At 33.9% G+C, this 18,346-nt stretch overlaps 1 protein-coding gene across 2 annotated transcripts; it reads right to left on the bottom strand.

Moving 5' to 3' along the window:
- Positions 1 to 4,502: 4,502 nt before the first annotated feature.
- LOC134726379 (universal stress protein Sll1388-like) lies at positions 4,503 to 17,634 on the bottom strand. Of its 2 annotated transcripts, none has more exons than XM_063590789.1 (4): positions 17,474 to 17,634; positions 12,174 to 12,269; positions 5,651 to 5,757; positions 4,503 to 4,841 (listed from the first exon to the last, which is right to left on the bottom strand). In XM_063590789.1, exons 1-4 carry the CDS (start codon positions 17,553 to 17,555, stop codon positions 4,587 to 4,589), a joined length of 540 nt encoding a protein of 179 aa, XP_063446859.1. In that variant the 5' UTR covers positions 17,556 to 17,634; the 3' UTR covers positions 4,503 to 4,586. The 2 variants fall into 2 exon arrangements, with proteins under 2 accessions (XP_063446859.1, XP_063446852.1); XM_063590782.1 differs by lacking the exon at positions 12,174 to 12,269 and adding an exon at positions 12,003 to 12,098 and having other exon boundaries at positions 17,474 to 17,606.
- Positions 17,635 to 18,346: the final 712 nt, after the last annotated feature.

Below are 18,346 nucleotides of genomic sequence, written 5' to 3'. Positions count from 1 at the left end.
ATCACGTACCGCATTTTTGAAGATCGTGAACAGGATCGTGAAAGATCTAATGTTACGTAGACGTTCAATTTATTTTTCCATTATATAATTGATATTTGTCATTGGTATTGAGAAAGGCTAGATATGTCAACATCCTCAATATGTTTAAGCCAAACAAGCAATATGTTGAAGAGCATGGAGGGAGGATCCAAAATTCCAAAAAGTTGTACCAAATACGACTACTAATTCTTATTTTTTTGAAAAGTTCAAAGTTTTGTAAACAAGAAATTTGTATCAAATGACCACATTATTGATATTCATATCAACACCGAAGTGTTGAATACTGGGCTGGTATACGAAACGTCCACCAGCAATGGCATCGACCCAGTGGTGTAAATAGTTATCAAAGGTACTAGGATTGTAATTTAGAACGCCAGACGCGCAATTGCAAATACATTAAAATTATTATTTGGGCATTTGTGAACATATTGTTTGTAAAATAGTTGGATGATTGTAGGATGAAGTTTTTTATTGTCATGTGAAGTACTCACTTATCATGAGTTATAGGATACCCATATTTTGTATATTGGATCCTATAAACTAAACGTCCGTCAGACAGGAATCACCTGATCCTGAATTTGCCTCATTTCATGGACGAAGATTCAATTTAGTGGTCAAGTCAGTATCGAGGATTCGTTAAGCTTTAGGATAACTGTCTGTTGTTACAATGTAGGATTGTAAGGTGTTCACTTTTGACTTGTGCAAGGTTTCAACTAACATTGAACCCGTTATCATGCACCATTAGGCAATGTTTGTTTTATGTTGTTTGACCTTTTGAATGTATACCTGTATGCTATAGCGACAAGGTGTTTCGTGTATGGTGTATATGTCTGTCTGCATGTTTCTTATATGACCATGATGACTTCAATTGTGTTTCATTTATTAAATGATAGTAAGCTGTCGAAGTCTGGCTATCGGTTAAGGATCATAGACTTTTGACCTTATGTTCCGAATTAATTGGCCAAATATAACTTTACATTTGTCAGTTTCTAAGATACTGTAAGGATGGGAACACATTTATTTGGTGAACGTGATATTTGTAGAGATCTGTATGGCATGGTTCATCTGACCTTGACCTTTTTTATAAAACATTGACAATCTTAAGCGCATTTGACACTTCTAGTGAAACTCTTGATATTATAGACGTTCAACAAATATACTATCATAAGTAAAGCAAGCATGACATTATAGCATTTGCGCTTTGGTATTCTATAGTATGTACTATATAGTTAAATTAATCCTTATAAGCGTCGTTATAAAGAACTTGAAAAGTTCTGTTGCATAAAATGTTGGTTATCGTTCAATCCAAAATTACACATGAAATGTGCTGTTTTTGCTATGATTTTTTGTTTGATGGATAACATTTTGGTTTAAACGTTGCATAACAATTGGCTAACTAGTGTCGGTCTGCCTGAAGTGCACCATGCCGATTCACAGAGCTGAATCTTTCACACTTATTTAGACACGTTATAAGTTACCTAGCCTTTTTTTTTTTTTTTTTTTTTTTTTTTCCCCCAAGGGTGACTGGGGTATAGAAATATGGTCACTTGGTCTTCTCCCGACCGGCAGTAAAACGCTTGCCGAAGTGGGGCGTCCGTTTGGCTGTGCGGGATGTATCAAGTTCGCAGTCACGTCCGGTCAGAAGGGGGACGTTAAATCCGATGCCTCGTGTAAAGAGAGTGCCACGCTCTTTGCACGTTAAGAACCCTTGCAACAACTCTCTGAGGGGTCCGTAGGTGGCCTGTTGCAAGGCAAAATTTCTGTCCCTATCCAATATACCCTCTTTTTCCGGTGGCAGTCCAAATTTCTCCGACCATCATCCCAGGTGGCCTCTATTGTATCAACCTACCTATTGTATTTATTGTGAATTTGTTCTCGTCCTGAATATGCATGAAATATTTGCCACTGAACGTTTTTAGCAACCAACAATCAATCAATCAATCAACCTAGCCTTTTTTAACATTCGAGGTAAAGTGATGAATAGAAAAAAAGATATTTAGCTTTAATGTTCATCCTTATCAAAATAATTACAGGCTTCAAACACTCGCAGATTTATCAAATGGTAAAAGAAATACTGATTTCTGATTACAAGTATTAAGTCTGGTCACGCATTTTCTTTCACGATCGAAATAATACATTGCCTGATCTTTCACGATCCAAATTGATGGAAAATCAACAAATTCAAGGTTTTCATAAACAAATTAACGCTTTTAATGGAGGAACATACTTTAATTTTACAGTACTATCAGATACACCAAAGATTAAATTTCAAATATATCATAATATTCTGAAATATGACCATTATAGGCACAAAAAGCATGTTATTTGTAATTAATTTCATAGACACGCATTGCGCCTTTTGTGTTTTTTTCAAAAAGTACTTCATATTTTCTTTATCTTCTTTCACAGTTATGTTGAGGAAATTAAACCATTTTGACAGACATATTTTTTTGTTCGGATTTGTTCCGTGTTCGGAAAATTAAGCGATTTTTTCAAAGATTCTGAACTAGAATGTATATTAAATGTCTTTCACGATCCGTTTCCAGAACTTTCACGATCGTATCTCAATACTTGACCGCCGTTAGATATTCTTTCGCGATCATTTCTCTCGATAAACCGAATGACACCCGTGACAATGTTGTCAAAATGATGTCATTCGATGCGACTTTCATACTAGTGAGAGGTAAACCAGGTTAAATCCACCATTTTCTATTAAAAGGAAATGCAAATACCAAGTAAAGATGGCAGTTGTTTTCTATTTGTTTAATGTGTTAGTGCTTTTGGCACATGACAAAGGAATTTCCGTATAAAATTTTCCTCACGAGTACGGTATTTTTGTCATTTTACTTTTTGATTGATGTTTATCGCCGGGCCCCCTGCACCCCCCCCCCCCCCCCCCCCCTAAATCCGCCTCTGGGTTATGATTGCAGTCGACCTTCCACGTGCGAGATTCGAACTTAAGCTGAATTTTGACAGGCTGGTGATACATTTATGTATCATTATTTATACTACATATACCCCTTATACACCGAGGTCTCTGAAACACACACGTACATGTATCAGTAGTTTCACTACTTATACCACTAATACACCAAGGTCCCTTAAACACATTAGTACTCACCCTGGTAATAAACAGAATAAGAAATGTGAATGCAGAAACAAATGATCAATCGGGGTGGTGATAGAAACAAATGGGAAATAACTGAACGAATAAAATCAGAAGCATTGAGATTGTAGAGACTAATGCAAACTCACGTTTTTCTCAGAAAACCATAAATATTTTCCAGTAAAGATTTCAAATGACGTGTTTTTAATTTATGGATTGACTGTTGTTTCTAATCAATGACCAACATCTAGTTGCTAACATTTCAAATTGAACTGTGATGATATCAATTTAAAAACAATCAGTTATGAGTTTCTACAAAGTAGTTTTGACAAACGTGAAGAGTCGAGTCTATGTTATATGATGTGTAATAGACCACCAACAATCGAACTCACCGTTGTCGCTAAAGTTTTACATACAAATACAAGGCGAGGCATGTCGACTACTACACAAGACATCACTCGTTAAACGTCACCATTTAGTCCTATAAAAGTGGATGTGTATTAATTCATCATGTGCAGCATCAGTCAAACGGACCCATTTTACAGTCAAAAATTATATTGCTGTAATTACTAAAGCAGACAAAAACAACTTACATTGCAATTATATATTTGGTCATGAGTACATATCTAGTATAAATATATAAACACAAAATACATTTTGTTTTACGTACACATTTTTTATAGCATCAAACGCAGTAAAACTTATAGATCTGATTTATAAAGTATACATGATTCGTTGCCATAAATAAATGTTCCAATTAATAAACAAATATGCCATAAAAAGTGTTCCAATTATTAAAACAATACTTAACTAAGAATAAAATATTTTTGCTCTGAAAGGGGTCACTTCAGCTTGTTGTGGTACTAGTATATTGAACCTTCAGATAATTTAAAGACATTTAATAGAGTCAAATTAAAAATAAGGCACAGTAAAATTATTTAGTATGCATTTTTTTCTAAAATGTAAAACAGCAGTATTTGAAGTTATAATGAACCTAGCACTTGTCTTGCATCAATAGTTATGTACATGTATGTAGTCCACTGTATAGTGAAATTGTAACTATGTGTTCTGAAATAGTAACCGGGATCCAAGGACTTGCTTTAAAAGGGATATGAGGAGTATGAGTACATTTCCCGACCTTTGACCTTGAGTTACAGATGAAAATGAACGAAGAAATGATTCTATTACTTTTATTGTCAAGTTTTCATTTTTCTTAACATTGTCAACTGTTTTTGCTTGACATTAATAAAAATAAAAGGTTTTCATGCGGATACATATTGCATTTACATAAGAAATTAAAAAAGAATCAATGATTTGGACAAAATATTTGTGTGACTGATTTCTTGTTAAGTATAAAACGCATTGCTTAATATATTAAATACTGAGCCATTTCCCACAACCCCTACAGAGGTAAATTCGTATAATAATAAAATATTTCATATTAGTGTTTGTGTTCTTCAGTGTGTTCTTTATCATGGTGTCCATGGTGATGGTGATCATCTTTATGACGGCAGACGATAACTGGCACGTGCGAATGGTGTAATACATAGTCACTAACGCTTCCTAGTAAGGTTCTTCTGACCTTACCATGACCTCTACTCCCAACAATGACAAGATCAGCATGGGCCTCCTCCGCTGCTTTTACAATTCCTTCTCCTGGTCTCTCGGCATGGATACTCTTGACCGTACCATGCACCTGAAATGAAGAACGAGTAGATATACAGGATGTCCATTTGTTATAACAACATATCAATAAGGAGGCGTGGTCTGGTTGTCATTCAAACAACCACAAATCAGAATTCAAATAACGTGGATTTCAGCAGCTTCACGTCAACTGTTATCAGTCGCCGTATGGCCTTCAACAATGATACAAACTCATACAGTATATTCAGGATCAGTTTTTGCATTATCGGTTTAAAAATAAACTCAGACAAGATGAGAGGTCACTGACAAATAGATTAAGAATAAGAATAAGAATAGTTTTATTTGTCAATCAAGACGCCCATAAATAGCAGCATAATTAATACAAATTACAATTACAAATAAACTGCATATGATTAGCATTGATTTTGTTGATTACAGTTGTGACAAAAAACAAAAAAAACAACGTAAAATAAAACTACAGCTGTAGGCGGAAAGTACTTCACAACTTGTTTTCGACAAAATGGAAAAAGTTTTCACAGCGCATCGGAATCATTAGTTTAAACATAAATTATTTATTTATAGTGGTTTGGGAAACAAGTTATTGCAACTTATATTAATCCCTTTCCACTATGCGGGTGCAAAATATAATACGCGGGTGTCTTTTATGTGCAAGATATATTGCTCTCTCTTAGCACGGACCAGCCTTTGTCGTCCCCTTCCGACGGACTCGCGTCGTTTTTCAAGAACATACTCGCAAATGGTGTCAACTGGTCAAGGGAGAGACAAAAATTCATTCTGCATCTGCACAACAACTTTGAAGAATTCAAACTAACTTAATCCTAAGGCTAGCATACATATTACCTTTGTTTCTCTCATCATCTGAGCATATTCCTCTAACTTATGCCTTAAAGTTTGTGCTTCTTGATCTAATAAGTTAGCAAGTGTGTCCCTGTCGAAGGCATATGGTGCTGCAATGAAATACAAAATAAAATTGCAATATAAGAGGGATACCTCAATCTGGAATATGATAGTTTACTAGGTTGATACACTAACTTACTTATTTCCTATACATTGTACTTATATAATTATATCGATCAAAGTAAAAGTTATTGAATTAATAATATCTTAAATAAATATATATGCATTAAATTTGAAGTATACACTAATCCTATTAATTACTTTGCTAATATTTGGCATGTAATTTAGGGTTGTTTTGGAATATTCTTTATTTCGTATCTATATTTACAATGTAAAACAGAAAAATCTAAAAAAAATATGTGTCTAGTGGAAAAAAACCACAAATAAAATTAAAACTTTCAATAGATATACAAATATTAACACAAACTTATATCGTAAACTATGATATTACATCACAGGCACGTGTCGCTAAAAAAAACCTATAATATGCATACCTCAATGTTATGTAAAAAGGTATGATAGGTATGTATTTCAGAGACAAGTGCCTGTGTACATGTATTACACAAATATAAACCAAGTCCTCTATTTGATACATGGATTTGCCTGTAAAATTCATAATTTTACTACACATTATTACAAAATAAACAACAGGTAGATAATAAACAAATAAAATTCTCCATGTACCTTTATAACTTTTAAATTATTTGTCACTTTTTGTCCTGTGACTTTTTGTCCTATCAAAGTGACTTAATGTTCGTTTAACATAATTTTATTTGTGTGATAATAGAACCAAATGCATATTCAGGACGAGAAATGCATATTAACCACAGACACATTAGGAGGGATTTTTAACGAGCAATTTTACAAGGTACCATTCAACAGGGAGGCACATGAACCTTCTCGGGAACATCATTCAGACATTGAGTCGACCCCTGTTTGCATGTTCTTACTTTTTACTGCCGCGTGTTTCAATAGCGGAGAAGCAAACAATACAAATCTGAAAGTCTTTGGTTTGACACGACCGGGTCAAAACCCATGAGACGAGAACACTACAGAGACCAAATTCCTTTCGATCACACGAACGGGAAGATACAAAGCAGCACTTGGCGAAAAATTCAACGGGGAGTATAGGCATATATGGGCTGTCCTTGTACTTTTCTTGCTTAGAAGTAAAACCCTACTAGGCCTTCCTAAATTGGGTCATCTGTTACACGTGATTGGTGAAGTAACATGCAGGGCTTCGTGTAGACAGATACGTGTAGCAATGCTTTCTGCACGTTAACCAAACTTTATAACAACTACTCGAAGGATCAGTACAATGGTCTGTTGCATAGTAAGATGTTTCCCGCTTATTATCATGCCACGTACTTCTCTTTTCTGGTTGCAGTTGCAATATTTTTCTTTTATCCTAGTCGACCTAATTTGCCGAATTGTCATATTGCTTTAACTGACCTGTAACTTTTTGGTTAAGTACCATACGTTTTTTACATGTTATATCGTAAAATTTGTTCAAATGAATATAAGTAAATGAATATAAATAAATACGTTTTGACACTCTATCGGAACTTATTCACATGGCATAGTATTAACTTTCACATTAGAACTTTTGAACGAATTAGATTTAAAGGTGCCATTCAAAAATGTTGTGAAACAGAAAAATAATACAAAGATAACCAAGGCCAAAATATATAAACAAGACTACAGTGGCAGTCAAACTTGGACATTTAATATATATTTTACGACATACACGCAATTTACACATCACATTATCAAATGATATAAAAAAAAAAACACACATTCTATAGATAATGAAAATGAACATAATATCAAGGCAATAATGGCTTTCAATATAATAAATTAAAGCAATATGCATTGAGTGTGGTGCAAGCTTTTCTCTCAGGTAAAAGCAAAGAAAAGTGAAAAAAATAAGTATCGATATTTATAATAAAAATTTACGTTTGCAAGGTACACGGGTTAAGCAAAAAAAAACGAACTCACTATAACACAGATTTAGCACAACAGTCAGAAATTACAAGAATAAACATAACAAATAACAAAAAAAAGTTGTAAACAAGACAAATTGTTCAACTTCCTTGGTTCCATCGAATTTTGATAATCATTAGCTGAAAAATGAATAAATACATTGACACATCTTTTAAACTAGAGGCTCCAAAGAGCCTGTGTCGCTCACCTTGGTCTATGTGAATATCAAACAAAGGAAGCAGATGGATTCATGACAAAATTGTGTTTTGGTGATGGTGATGTGTTTGTAAATCTTACTTTACTAAACAGTCTTGCTGCTTACATTTATCTCTATCTATAATGAACTTGGCCCAGTAGTTTCAGTGGAAAATGTTAATAAAAATTTACATATTTTATGAAAATTGTTAAAAATTGACTATAAAGGACAATAACTCCTTAGGGGGTCAATTGACCATTTCGGTCATGTTGACATATTTGTAAATCTTACTTTGCTGAACATAATTGCTGTTTACAGTTTATCTGTATCTATAATAATATTCAAGATAATAACCAAAAACAGCAAAATTTCCCTAAAATTATTACCAATTCAGGGGCAGCAACCCAACAATGGGTTGTCAGATTCATCTGAAAATTAAAGGGCAGATAGATCTTGATCTGATATACAGTTTTACCACCTGTCAGATTTGCTCTAAATGCTTTGGTTTTTGAGGTATAAGCCAAAAACTGCCTTTTACCCCTATGTTCTATTTTAGCTGTGGCGGCCATCTTGATTTGATGGTCGGGTCACCGGACACATTTTTAAAACAAGATACCCCAAAGATGATTGTTGTCAAGTTTGGATTAATTTGGCCTAGTAGTTTCAGAGGAGAAGATTTTTGTAAAAGATAACTAAGATTTACGAAAAATGGTTAAAAATTGACTATAAAGGGCAATAACTCCTAAAGGGGTCAACTGACCATTTCGGTCATGTTGACTTATTTGTAAATCCTACTTTGCTTAACATTATTGCTGTTTACAGTTTATCTCTATCTATAATAATATTCAAGATAATAACCAAAAACAGCAAAATTTCCACAAAATTATCAATTCAGGGGCAGCAACCCAACAACGGGATGATTGATTCATCTGAAAATTTCAGGGCAGATATATCTTGACCTGATAAACATTTTTACCCAATGACAGATTTCCTCTAAATGCTTTGGTTTTTGAGTTATAAGCCAAAAACTGCATTTTACCCCTATGTTCTATTTTTAGCCGTGGCGGCCATCTTGGTTGGTTGACCGGGTCACGCCACACATTTTTTAAACTAGATACCCCAATGATGAATGTGGCCAAGTTTGGTTCAATTTGGCTAAGTAGTTTCAGAGGAGAAGATTTTTGTAAAAGATAACTAAGATTTACCGAAAAATGGTTAAAAATTGACTATAAAGGGCAATAACTCCTAAAGGGGTCAACTGACCATTTCGGTCATGTTGACTTATTTGTAAATCCTACTTTGCTAAACATTATTGCTGTTTACAGTTTATCTCTATCTATAATAATACTCAAGATAATAACCAAAAACAGCAAAATTTCCACAAAATTACCAATTCAGGGGCAGCAACCCAACAATGGGTTGACTGATTTATCTGAAAATTTCAGGGCAGATAGATCTTGACCTGATCAACAATTTAACCCCATGTCAGATTTCCTCTTAATGCTTTGGTTTTTGAGTTATAAGCCAAAAACTGCATTTTACCCCTATGTTCTATTTTTTGCCGTGGCGGCCATCTTGGTTGGTTGACCGGGTCACGCCACACATTTTTTAAACTAGATACCCCAATGATGATTGTGGCCAAGTTTGGTTCAATTTGGCCCAGTAGTTTCAGAGGAGAAGATTTTTGTAAAAGTTAACAACGACGACGGACGACGGACGACGGACGACGACGGACGCCGGACGCAAAGTGATGGGAAAAGCTCACTTGGCCCTTTGGGCCAGGTGAGCTAAAATCGACATTTGGCTTGATTATGGTAAATTTTTATATGAAAACCTCACCAGAAACAAAATAGTATTCAGTATCTGGTCTTTATCAAAATTTTCATAATCTGTGGTCGGGGCATATTTATATCTTCCAGCTTCTGGTTTATGGACACTCACCAAATATTTAGGTATGAACTTTTGGTTTTAAAATTTAATTCTTTTAATAAGCTGTCCTTTAAGTTTATTTTTATCTCAGATTAAATTTTGCTATAAAGAATAATTTAGTTAACAAGTAAGGGGGTTTTCAATATTTCTCCGATTACGTTTTGTAGGTTTCGATAGTTTCTGTGGGTGTATGCTTACCTACCAGAATTTTGTCCCCATTTGATTACGTTTTGTGGGTTTCGATAGTTTCTGTGGGTGTATGCTTAATACCTACTAGAATTTTGTTCCCATTTGTAGTCATTACAATACGTTAATTCATGTACTATAGAAATCGTATTACAAAAATTTATCCTTCAAAGAAGTTTACCTATAATCACCTTGGATATTATGTGAAACTATGTTGTAAAGTGTAACAGTAGGTCTCTGACACCTTTATTTTTAGCTCACCTGACCCAAAGGGCCAAGTGAGCTTTTCTCATCACTTGGCGTCCGTCGTCCGTAGTCCGTCGTCCGTCGTCGTCCGGCGTTAGCTTTTACAAAAATCTTCTCCTCTGAAACTACTGGGCCAAATCAAACCAAACTTGGCCATAATCATCATTGGGGTATCTAGTTTAAAAAATGTGTGGCGTGACCCGGTCATCCAACCAAGATGGCCGCCACAGCTAAAAATAGAACATAGGGGAAAATGCAGTTTTTGGCTTATAACTCAAAAACCAAAGCATTTAGAGGAAATATGACATGGGGTAAAAATGTTTATCAGGTCAAGATCTATCTGCCCTGAAATTCTCAGATGAATCGGTTAACCTGTTGTTGGGTTGCTGCCCCTGAATTGGTAATTTTGAGGAAATTTTGCTGTTTTTGGTTATTATCTTAAATATTATTATAGATAGAGATAAACTGTATACAGTAATAATGTTCAGCAAAGTTAGATTTACAAATAAGTCAACATGACCGAAATGGTCAGTTGACCCCTTTAAGAGTTATTGCCCTTTATAGTCAATTTTTAACCATTTTTCATAAATCTAAGTAATCTTTTACAAAAATCTTCTCCTCTGAAACTACTGAGCCAAATTAATCCAAACTTAGCCACAATCATCTTTTGGGTATCTAGTTTAAAAAATGTGTGGCGTGACCCGGTCAACCAACCAAGATGGCCGCCACGGCTAAAAATAGAACCTAGGGGTAAAATGCAGTTTTTGGCTTATAACTCAAAAACCAAAGCATTTTGAGGAAATTTGACATGGGATAAAAATTTTATCAGGTCAATATCTATCTGCCCTGAAATTTTCAGATGAATTGGACAATCGGTTGTTGACTTGCTGCCCTCCAATTGGTAATTTTTAAAGAAATTTTGCCGTTTTTGGTTATTATCTTGAATACTATTATAGATAGAGATAAACTGTAAACAGCAATAATGTTCAGCAAAGTAAGATCTACAAATAAGTCAACATGACCTAAATGGTCAATTGACCCCTTAAGGAGTTATTGCCCTTTATAGTCAATTTTTAACAATTTTCATTAATTCGGTAAATTTATGTAAATTTTTACCAAATATTTTTCTCTGTTACTAATGGGCAAGGTTCATTATAGATATAATTGTAAGAAGCAAGAACGTTCAGTAAAGTAAGAACTTCAAACACATCACCATCACCAAAATACAATTTTGTCATGAATCCATTTGTGTCCTTTGTTTAATATGCACATAGACCAAGGTGAGCGACACAGGCTCTTTAGAGCCTCTAGTTTTAGTATACTGACAATATACATTAAAATTCGTCGATTGATTCAAAGTGACATGACAATATACTATGGGAGAATCAAGTGAACTAAAATATTAAAAAGCTACATTTATAAGCATAAAGCAAATGAAATCAACATGCAGAAGCACACTCCACAATCTAATTAAAATACTGATCACGGGTACAAGCTTTACTTACAAAGATCTAACAAACCCTTCATTTTACTTTCAATTCATTTAATCATTTCAGCATCTAATGAAATTTCTACCTTCAAATTTATGATGGTGCGTAATTAATCAACAAAAGCAGAGGATCCCGAAATGTTTTGAAATAGAAAGTAGTACGAAGCGTGTTCAGACAGAACCTTATAAGCAAAGATTGAACACAAGATCTTTATTTTAACAACATTGCACACACACTCCATGATTGAAAAGCGTTCGGAACATACCGTAATACCATTGAGAACTATGTAACACGTCATGGAATTCTACCGAGTTTACCATGACAACATTATCATCATCTTTGTGTATTTGGTCTAAATACCCTGAAAATAAAACGACACATAATTTATATATTAGTAATATAAGTTACGTCATAGGATAGTGCATACATTACATACCATACATCCAAGATGTTAACTGGGCGCTATGTGTAAACTCTGCAGAATATAACATTGTTATGTTATCATCGTCCTTGTGAATGTGATCCAAGTACCCTGAAACGAGAGTCTTATAGAGTGAAAGACGAAGAAAGGAAAGAAAGAAAAAATATAGTTGAAGAAAGAAAAGAAAGAAAAAAATATAGATGATGAAAAGATAAGGAATGCATGACGATTGCTATAAGTTTATGTTAATTAGACTGCATTGTACTAGGTCGACATCAGTGGCTAAACCATAATAGAGATTTCCAATAAAATGACATACGTACCTAACTCGACGTACGCACGTAACGGGACCGGTTATTATTAACCAATTAATTTTGTAAAATGCGTTACTCAAGTTTTAACTAAGTATTCATAAACTAGGAAACCCATTCATAATAAATTTAATCAATATCAAATATTTCTAAGATGATGAAAAACGAAAGAAATCATGATTTTTATATATCACGTGATTCTTGAGATTAATTCCCGCTTAAACTTCACTGTCATAAGACCACGTATATATACGTATCTTTACCTATCATACGATTCATTGGAGTTGTCTTTCATGGTTTTGACAATGACTTTGATTTTCAGATATAATTGCAAAATTAAATGAACTTATTATTTGATATTTGTATTGATTTTGTGTGTCGTTAACAGATATATTCCTCTTTTCGATTTTTAATGTTTTATAATATTTAATTTCTTATTTATCGATCGAAAAGGGGGAGTACGCCCTCTACCCCTGTATCATCGGATGCAAGTTTAGGTATACTTAAACGAAAACCTCGCACCATAATACATTCGGGTGTGTTGGAATTTACTTTAAACGTTAAATATTTTTAAAACAACAAAAAGGCAACCTTCTCGCTTCGGAATTCGTTATTTTAATATTTGTATGCTAAATGTCGTCTTGGTAGTTTTTAAAATTCATAATGTGAGAAGAACTAAGATATGGGTCAAGTGAAATGACAAGAAATGATGGGTGTGTTTGATTACAAGTTGGTAATGTACTTGTTCCTTTATAGCATTATGTTAATAAAATCATTCAAAGTTTAATGACAAAATATTTAAAGAGTAAAAAAAATAGTTGTGGTTGATTTTTACTGAAGGCATATTCCAGCAACAATGCGTGGTCAAAGAGCAAAAAATGCATGCAGTGTATGCTCCCCTCCGTCATGCTTCAATGCAGTAGGACGAAATACGTTGAGTTAGGTCGGTTCTGTCGAGTAAAGTCATTTTATTGGAAATCTCTAATAAGGCGTTGTGGGAGTACGTCCCTTTTTTCATCGCAAACAAAAATGATATAATTTTTTTTTCACAATATTTATGATTTCATTTTAGCATTTTTAAATCATCTAAATTGTTTTTTATATGCTACTCGCGACAGTATCATTAACGTATTTGGTTCCTCGCTTTATAAGTATTCCGACATCCTTTGATATCATAAGTCTGATCGATTTTGAAAGTGCTAGACATAGCAGTACGATGCAAAACACATTCTATAATCTTTACCAGAGGGAGATCCAATTTGAGAAAAGGGATAGTTGCGTTCATTCGTGTACCTAAATCATGAATGTATATATAATAAGCAGTAAAAAATCGTGTAAAGGGCACTATGACATGTATGATCGTTTAACATAATCGACAAGATTATTTTGTCAGTGATATTGTTGGCTTTTTTCAAAACTTCCTATACCCTTTTTTATTGGAAAATATGCGTAATTTTCATCAAATTGGGAAATTTAGAATAAACCACGAATTTGATTGAAACTACAATTTACAGACCCATTTCAAGAGTCAAACCCTACTTTGAAATATTACAGACCCCTTTTTGTCAGTGATGATACATAAATAGACCACAGGCACTTGTTTCTATCCATAGGAAGATCGACTATCCATATAAATAGATATTCCTATGGATAGAAACAATGCCTGTGAAATAGACCCTCAAATCTGCACATTTAGTAATTTTAGGCATGTAATGTTAGTTTGAATTCATGCACAATTACTACTGAGACTGCACTGTTCGGGAAAAAGCTGTCTTTTTGGGAGTAATTGTAAGCCATTTTGTTTTCAAATTGGGATTCTTCTCCAGGGGGAAAAGCCTTTATTCTCCATTAATTTAAGGCAAACAATATCACTGTTTGTTACTAATGCAGATTTGTAAGTGTGCTCATGATGATAACAAACATTCTCGGGATTTGAATCTGACTGCGCATAAGATAAATTAAAACTATCATCTTGCCATGAACTTTGACTTCTGACAAACGCATATATTGTACTACTTCTATTTACTGTAATAGATCGAACAGAAATCCTAGGAAAACAGTTATATAAGTAAACAGTTTTAGATAATGACAATATGTTTGCACTTATTGCTTAATCTTAATGACCTTGCTTTGAGTACCCCTATTATGTTACCAACCTCATTGATGACATAGACGTTTTCCATCTCTATTTCTTCTCCCTCTTTTCTATAAATGTTATTTTAAAGATATTTTGACTGGGCATTCGACATGCGAATGATAATAAAGTAAATGGTATTTATATGATTTGGCTTGTACACTAAAGTTTCGAATGCTTTACAACGTCCAGCATGTCCAGTGGCACATATTTCGTCATAAATGTAAGTGTGTATCTGTAGAAATTCTGATTTGTTTTAGTGGAAACAAATACAAAATGATGCATATAAAAGTATAAAAGAAATTTGATATGAAAAATATTGAAAAGTAAAACAGAAAATGCGATCATCATGTAAGACCCGTCTCCTCGACAAACAATCAAGATTAAAGACGTAAAACAACGAATAAACAAGGAAAAAACATGGATGATGCATGATGATGATAACCTGAAATTGCACTATATGTGGTGCAATAAATATACATACACATTTTGTCACAAAAGAATAAGCCCTGTGAAATGCAAACGATATTGGTGTTTGTATTTTTTGGAAAATCATGCTTAATGAAAGATCCAGCTGTGCCTTTAACAGGATGCCTAATTCAGACTCCTCAACGTCGTTCCCCCGTGCATATTGCCAGGAACCAATTTTTCATTTAAATGAAAACTATATGTAGATGTGGTTCATAAGTTTGCACTTAAGTTTTCCTTTTTGGATGTTTATACACTAGTCAGTATGGGGCCCTTTAAAACTTGCGTGAAACAAGTTGTTAAAGATCGTACTTTGATCTTTGATGGTTTACAAATTGTGACATGAATCGAGAATTGTCTCATTGGCACTCATACCACATCTTCTTAATATATATAACTATATGGCATGCTGCGTTAATTCTTCCTCAAATCAACTTCATATATCATACAGTCAAGATGTGTAAGCATCTGAGAATAGCACAATCATTCAACATCGCGCAATTTTTGAATTTGTTTTTTTTATGATTTGCGGCCTAGAAACCATTTCCATAAACATCGTTTAACGGAAACTTTTCCAAAACAAATTGAACAGTGAGGTATCGCCGCTAAAATAATTATTAATCTAAAACCTGGAAGCAAGGGATGATAAATGCATTATACGACAAGGCATGCTCAAACGGACATCAAATCTTAATTTGAAGTTTCCGAAATCCCTGCTTCGAACTTCATGAGGTGAATTTTCGCACATGTTTTTTTTTAAAATACTATACACCTGACACACAATTGTTGAGAAAACGATTTTGGGGGAAAGAGGGCGAATAAACTGTAACCCTTTGCTAGCGAAGATGACAGAAAATACTTTATATACGGTTTGTCGTTATCGATGAAGCTGTAAATAGAGCTATGTCTATATATTTTGTTTTTACTCTTGTGCGCGCGATAAAAAAAACGATGACATTATAATTACGTAAAAACCGTCATTACTCATAATTTGAAAATTTGTACAATTTGGTCCTAAAAAAAATATGATGATAGTGATAATAATATCATTGGAGACGGAATTGATATGAAATTCTTCCACAAACGAATATTTTTATATATCTGATAGACATGTTATATAGGATGACCTTGATTAGATTATTATTACGACTCGATATCATTTCCTTTCAAATAAATTCAGTGCATGTACTTGAATAACAAATATACATAAATATATATGTAATTTATAGCGGATTATATGAAGTGCGCAGAAGCTGCCTATAGCAGTAAAATAATGTCTGCTGTAACCTCCGTACATATTTTAAAAAGTATAAAAAAGTATGTGAAAGTATAGCAGATTTATGCCTTTAAATGCCATAACTATCAACCAAATCTAGCATAAGAAAATGTGAAAAGTACCAACTTAGCTGTAGCTGCTAGTTTCTCATTTGACTTTTAACATTTAATCACATGTGTTTATGAATAGTTGGAATACATTAAATACATTAACATTTACGTGACATTGAATGTTAATTTTAAGAAAATAAATCTTATAACTTGGTGTTCACGGACTCCAAAGTGGACAAAAAAAGGTCATCTCGACCTATCGCCCGAACTGGACTTCTCCAATCTAAAAGTAGAACCTTGTAGCTCTGAGGCCACTCACTTTGCAGACCTATCAGATTTAAATTTTATTACTAGTTACATACATTGTACAACTTCATAAAATGCATATTTCATGAAATATTTGACGTTGGACGTTTTTATGAAGTTGTATGTAACTAGTAATAAAAACAAACTACAATCAGTGTAGACCTAGTGACTTGTGTATTTGAATTAGACAGTAAATGTTTCCCTCGTAAATTCAACACGAAATTCGGAATACTTGATATATTTACATAAATAATCTACTTTTTAATAATCCTGTATATCAAGTTGACCCCTTGAAACGGTCAACGCTACAATTTACCTGTCCGCCAACCTGGTATATACATTTGTAATACTGTACCTGTTATTATATCATTTATATTTGTAAGATGACATGTACATTTTTTCATTCAACACAGATTTATTAGATATGACCCATATAAATAAATTCACAAATAGTTTTAATCAGTCCACGGCAAGACCAGCTTGATATGTTTAAATACAAAATATTTTTTGTCTTTCATTTGCATTTTCAACTTTATTTTTTATGGTTTTCAGTAGATGTATAAATTTATGGTGTTACCTATATAGATATGAACTGCGTAATTAATATTATTGTAAGTGTGAAGTCGAAAATACAGAGACACGTCCTTTGATGACATACATGCCTCTCCGAGTTCATTCTAAGTGTGTAAACTTTAAACTTCACAGAAAATTTCCGAATTTTCGCGATTTGACCGAATGACATATGTAGTGAAACGTAAAAGTATGCTTACATTGATATGCGTATTTAGCATAGTCACTGCCATCCATCGCTATCAACACTACTCTTGCTTTGGGTTTCGCTTCTTCTGCCATTTTAGTCGATTAACTTAGCTACAAACGTAATGACATGCATGATGTGTGTCAAAATTTCTCCAGGTTCGATGACCTAGTTGTTGACTGTAAACATTGAACCCGAGTCAATAAGTGGTTAATACACATATCTTCATGTCACATGACTACACACAAATTGTTATCAGCCCGCGACTTTTTGAAATATAATTATGCAGTAGTTTACTTTAGTAACAAATAATATATACAGAGTATATATATATAATGTAGGCTCATAGGCGGATAAAGGGGGGCGGGGGTGGCGGGACCCCCTTTCGTGGGGAAAATGTGGATGATTACATAGGGAATCATCAGGCCCGTAGCCAGGAATTTCCGAAGGGGGGTTCGTTTGACTCACAAACTCGACTTAAATAGTCACAATTCGAACAGAACATCGACTTTAACTTTAGTTTTCAAGGGGGGGTTCGTCCCTGGCTACGGGTATGATCATTGAAGCATGACTGGAGCGATGATATCATAATTGGCCTCCAAAGTTTTGTCTTTTCCCCGCCATTTATACGTACAAGCAAAATTAAATAACACAAATACCGAATTTCAATGAAATTCAAAACGGAAAGTCCCTAATCAATGCTATCATAATCTTAACACAGGCACTTGTCTGAGCAAAATATCTCTATTATTATTAAAGGTACAGAAGGGGGAAGAAATCTGAGACAAGTGCCAGTGTATCTCAATCCCCCGTCCCCTGATAAGTGTATACATGTATATAGGGGGGAAATGGTTTAGCGGGAACTTTTTATTAAGGTGCCAACTCT

Source organism: Mytilus trossulus, chromosome 1 (assembly GCF_036588685.1).
Source record: "Mytilus trossulus isolate FHL-02 chromosome 1, PNRI_Mtr1.1.1.hap1, whole genome shotgun sequence".
Taxonomy (NCBI): domain Eukaryota; kingdom Metazoa; phylum Mollusca; class Bivalvia; order Mytilida; family Mytilidae; genus Mytilus; species Mytilus trossulus.
Note: the sequence above shows the minus strand (reverse complement) of the source record. Positions and strands in the feature narration are given on the sequence as shown.

Excerpts from the sequence above, each read along its gene's own strand:
- LOC134726379 (XM_063590789.1), bottom strand. The coding sequence starts at position 17,555 with ATGGCAGAAGAAGCGAAACCCAAAGCAAGAGTAGTGTTGATAGCGATG. Across the intron at positions 12,270-17,473 it reads TGCTAAATACGCATATCAAT|GGTACTTGGATCACATTCAC; the intron begins GTAAGCATACTT and ends CTCTCGTTTCAG. Across the intron at positions 4,842-5,650 it reads AGATGATGAGAGAAACAAAG|GTGCATGGTACGGTCAAGAG; the intron begins GTAATATGTATG and ends TCTTCATTTCAG.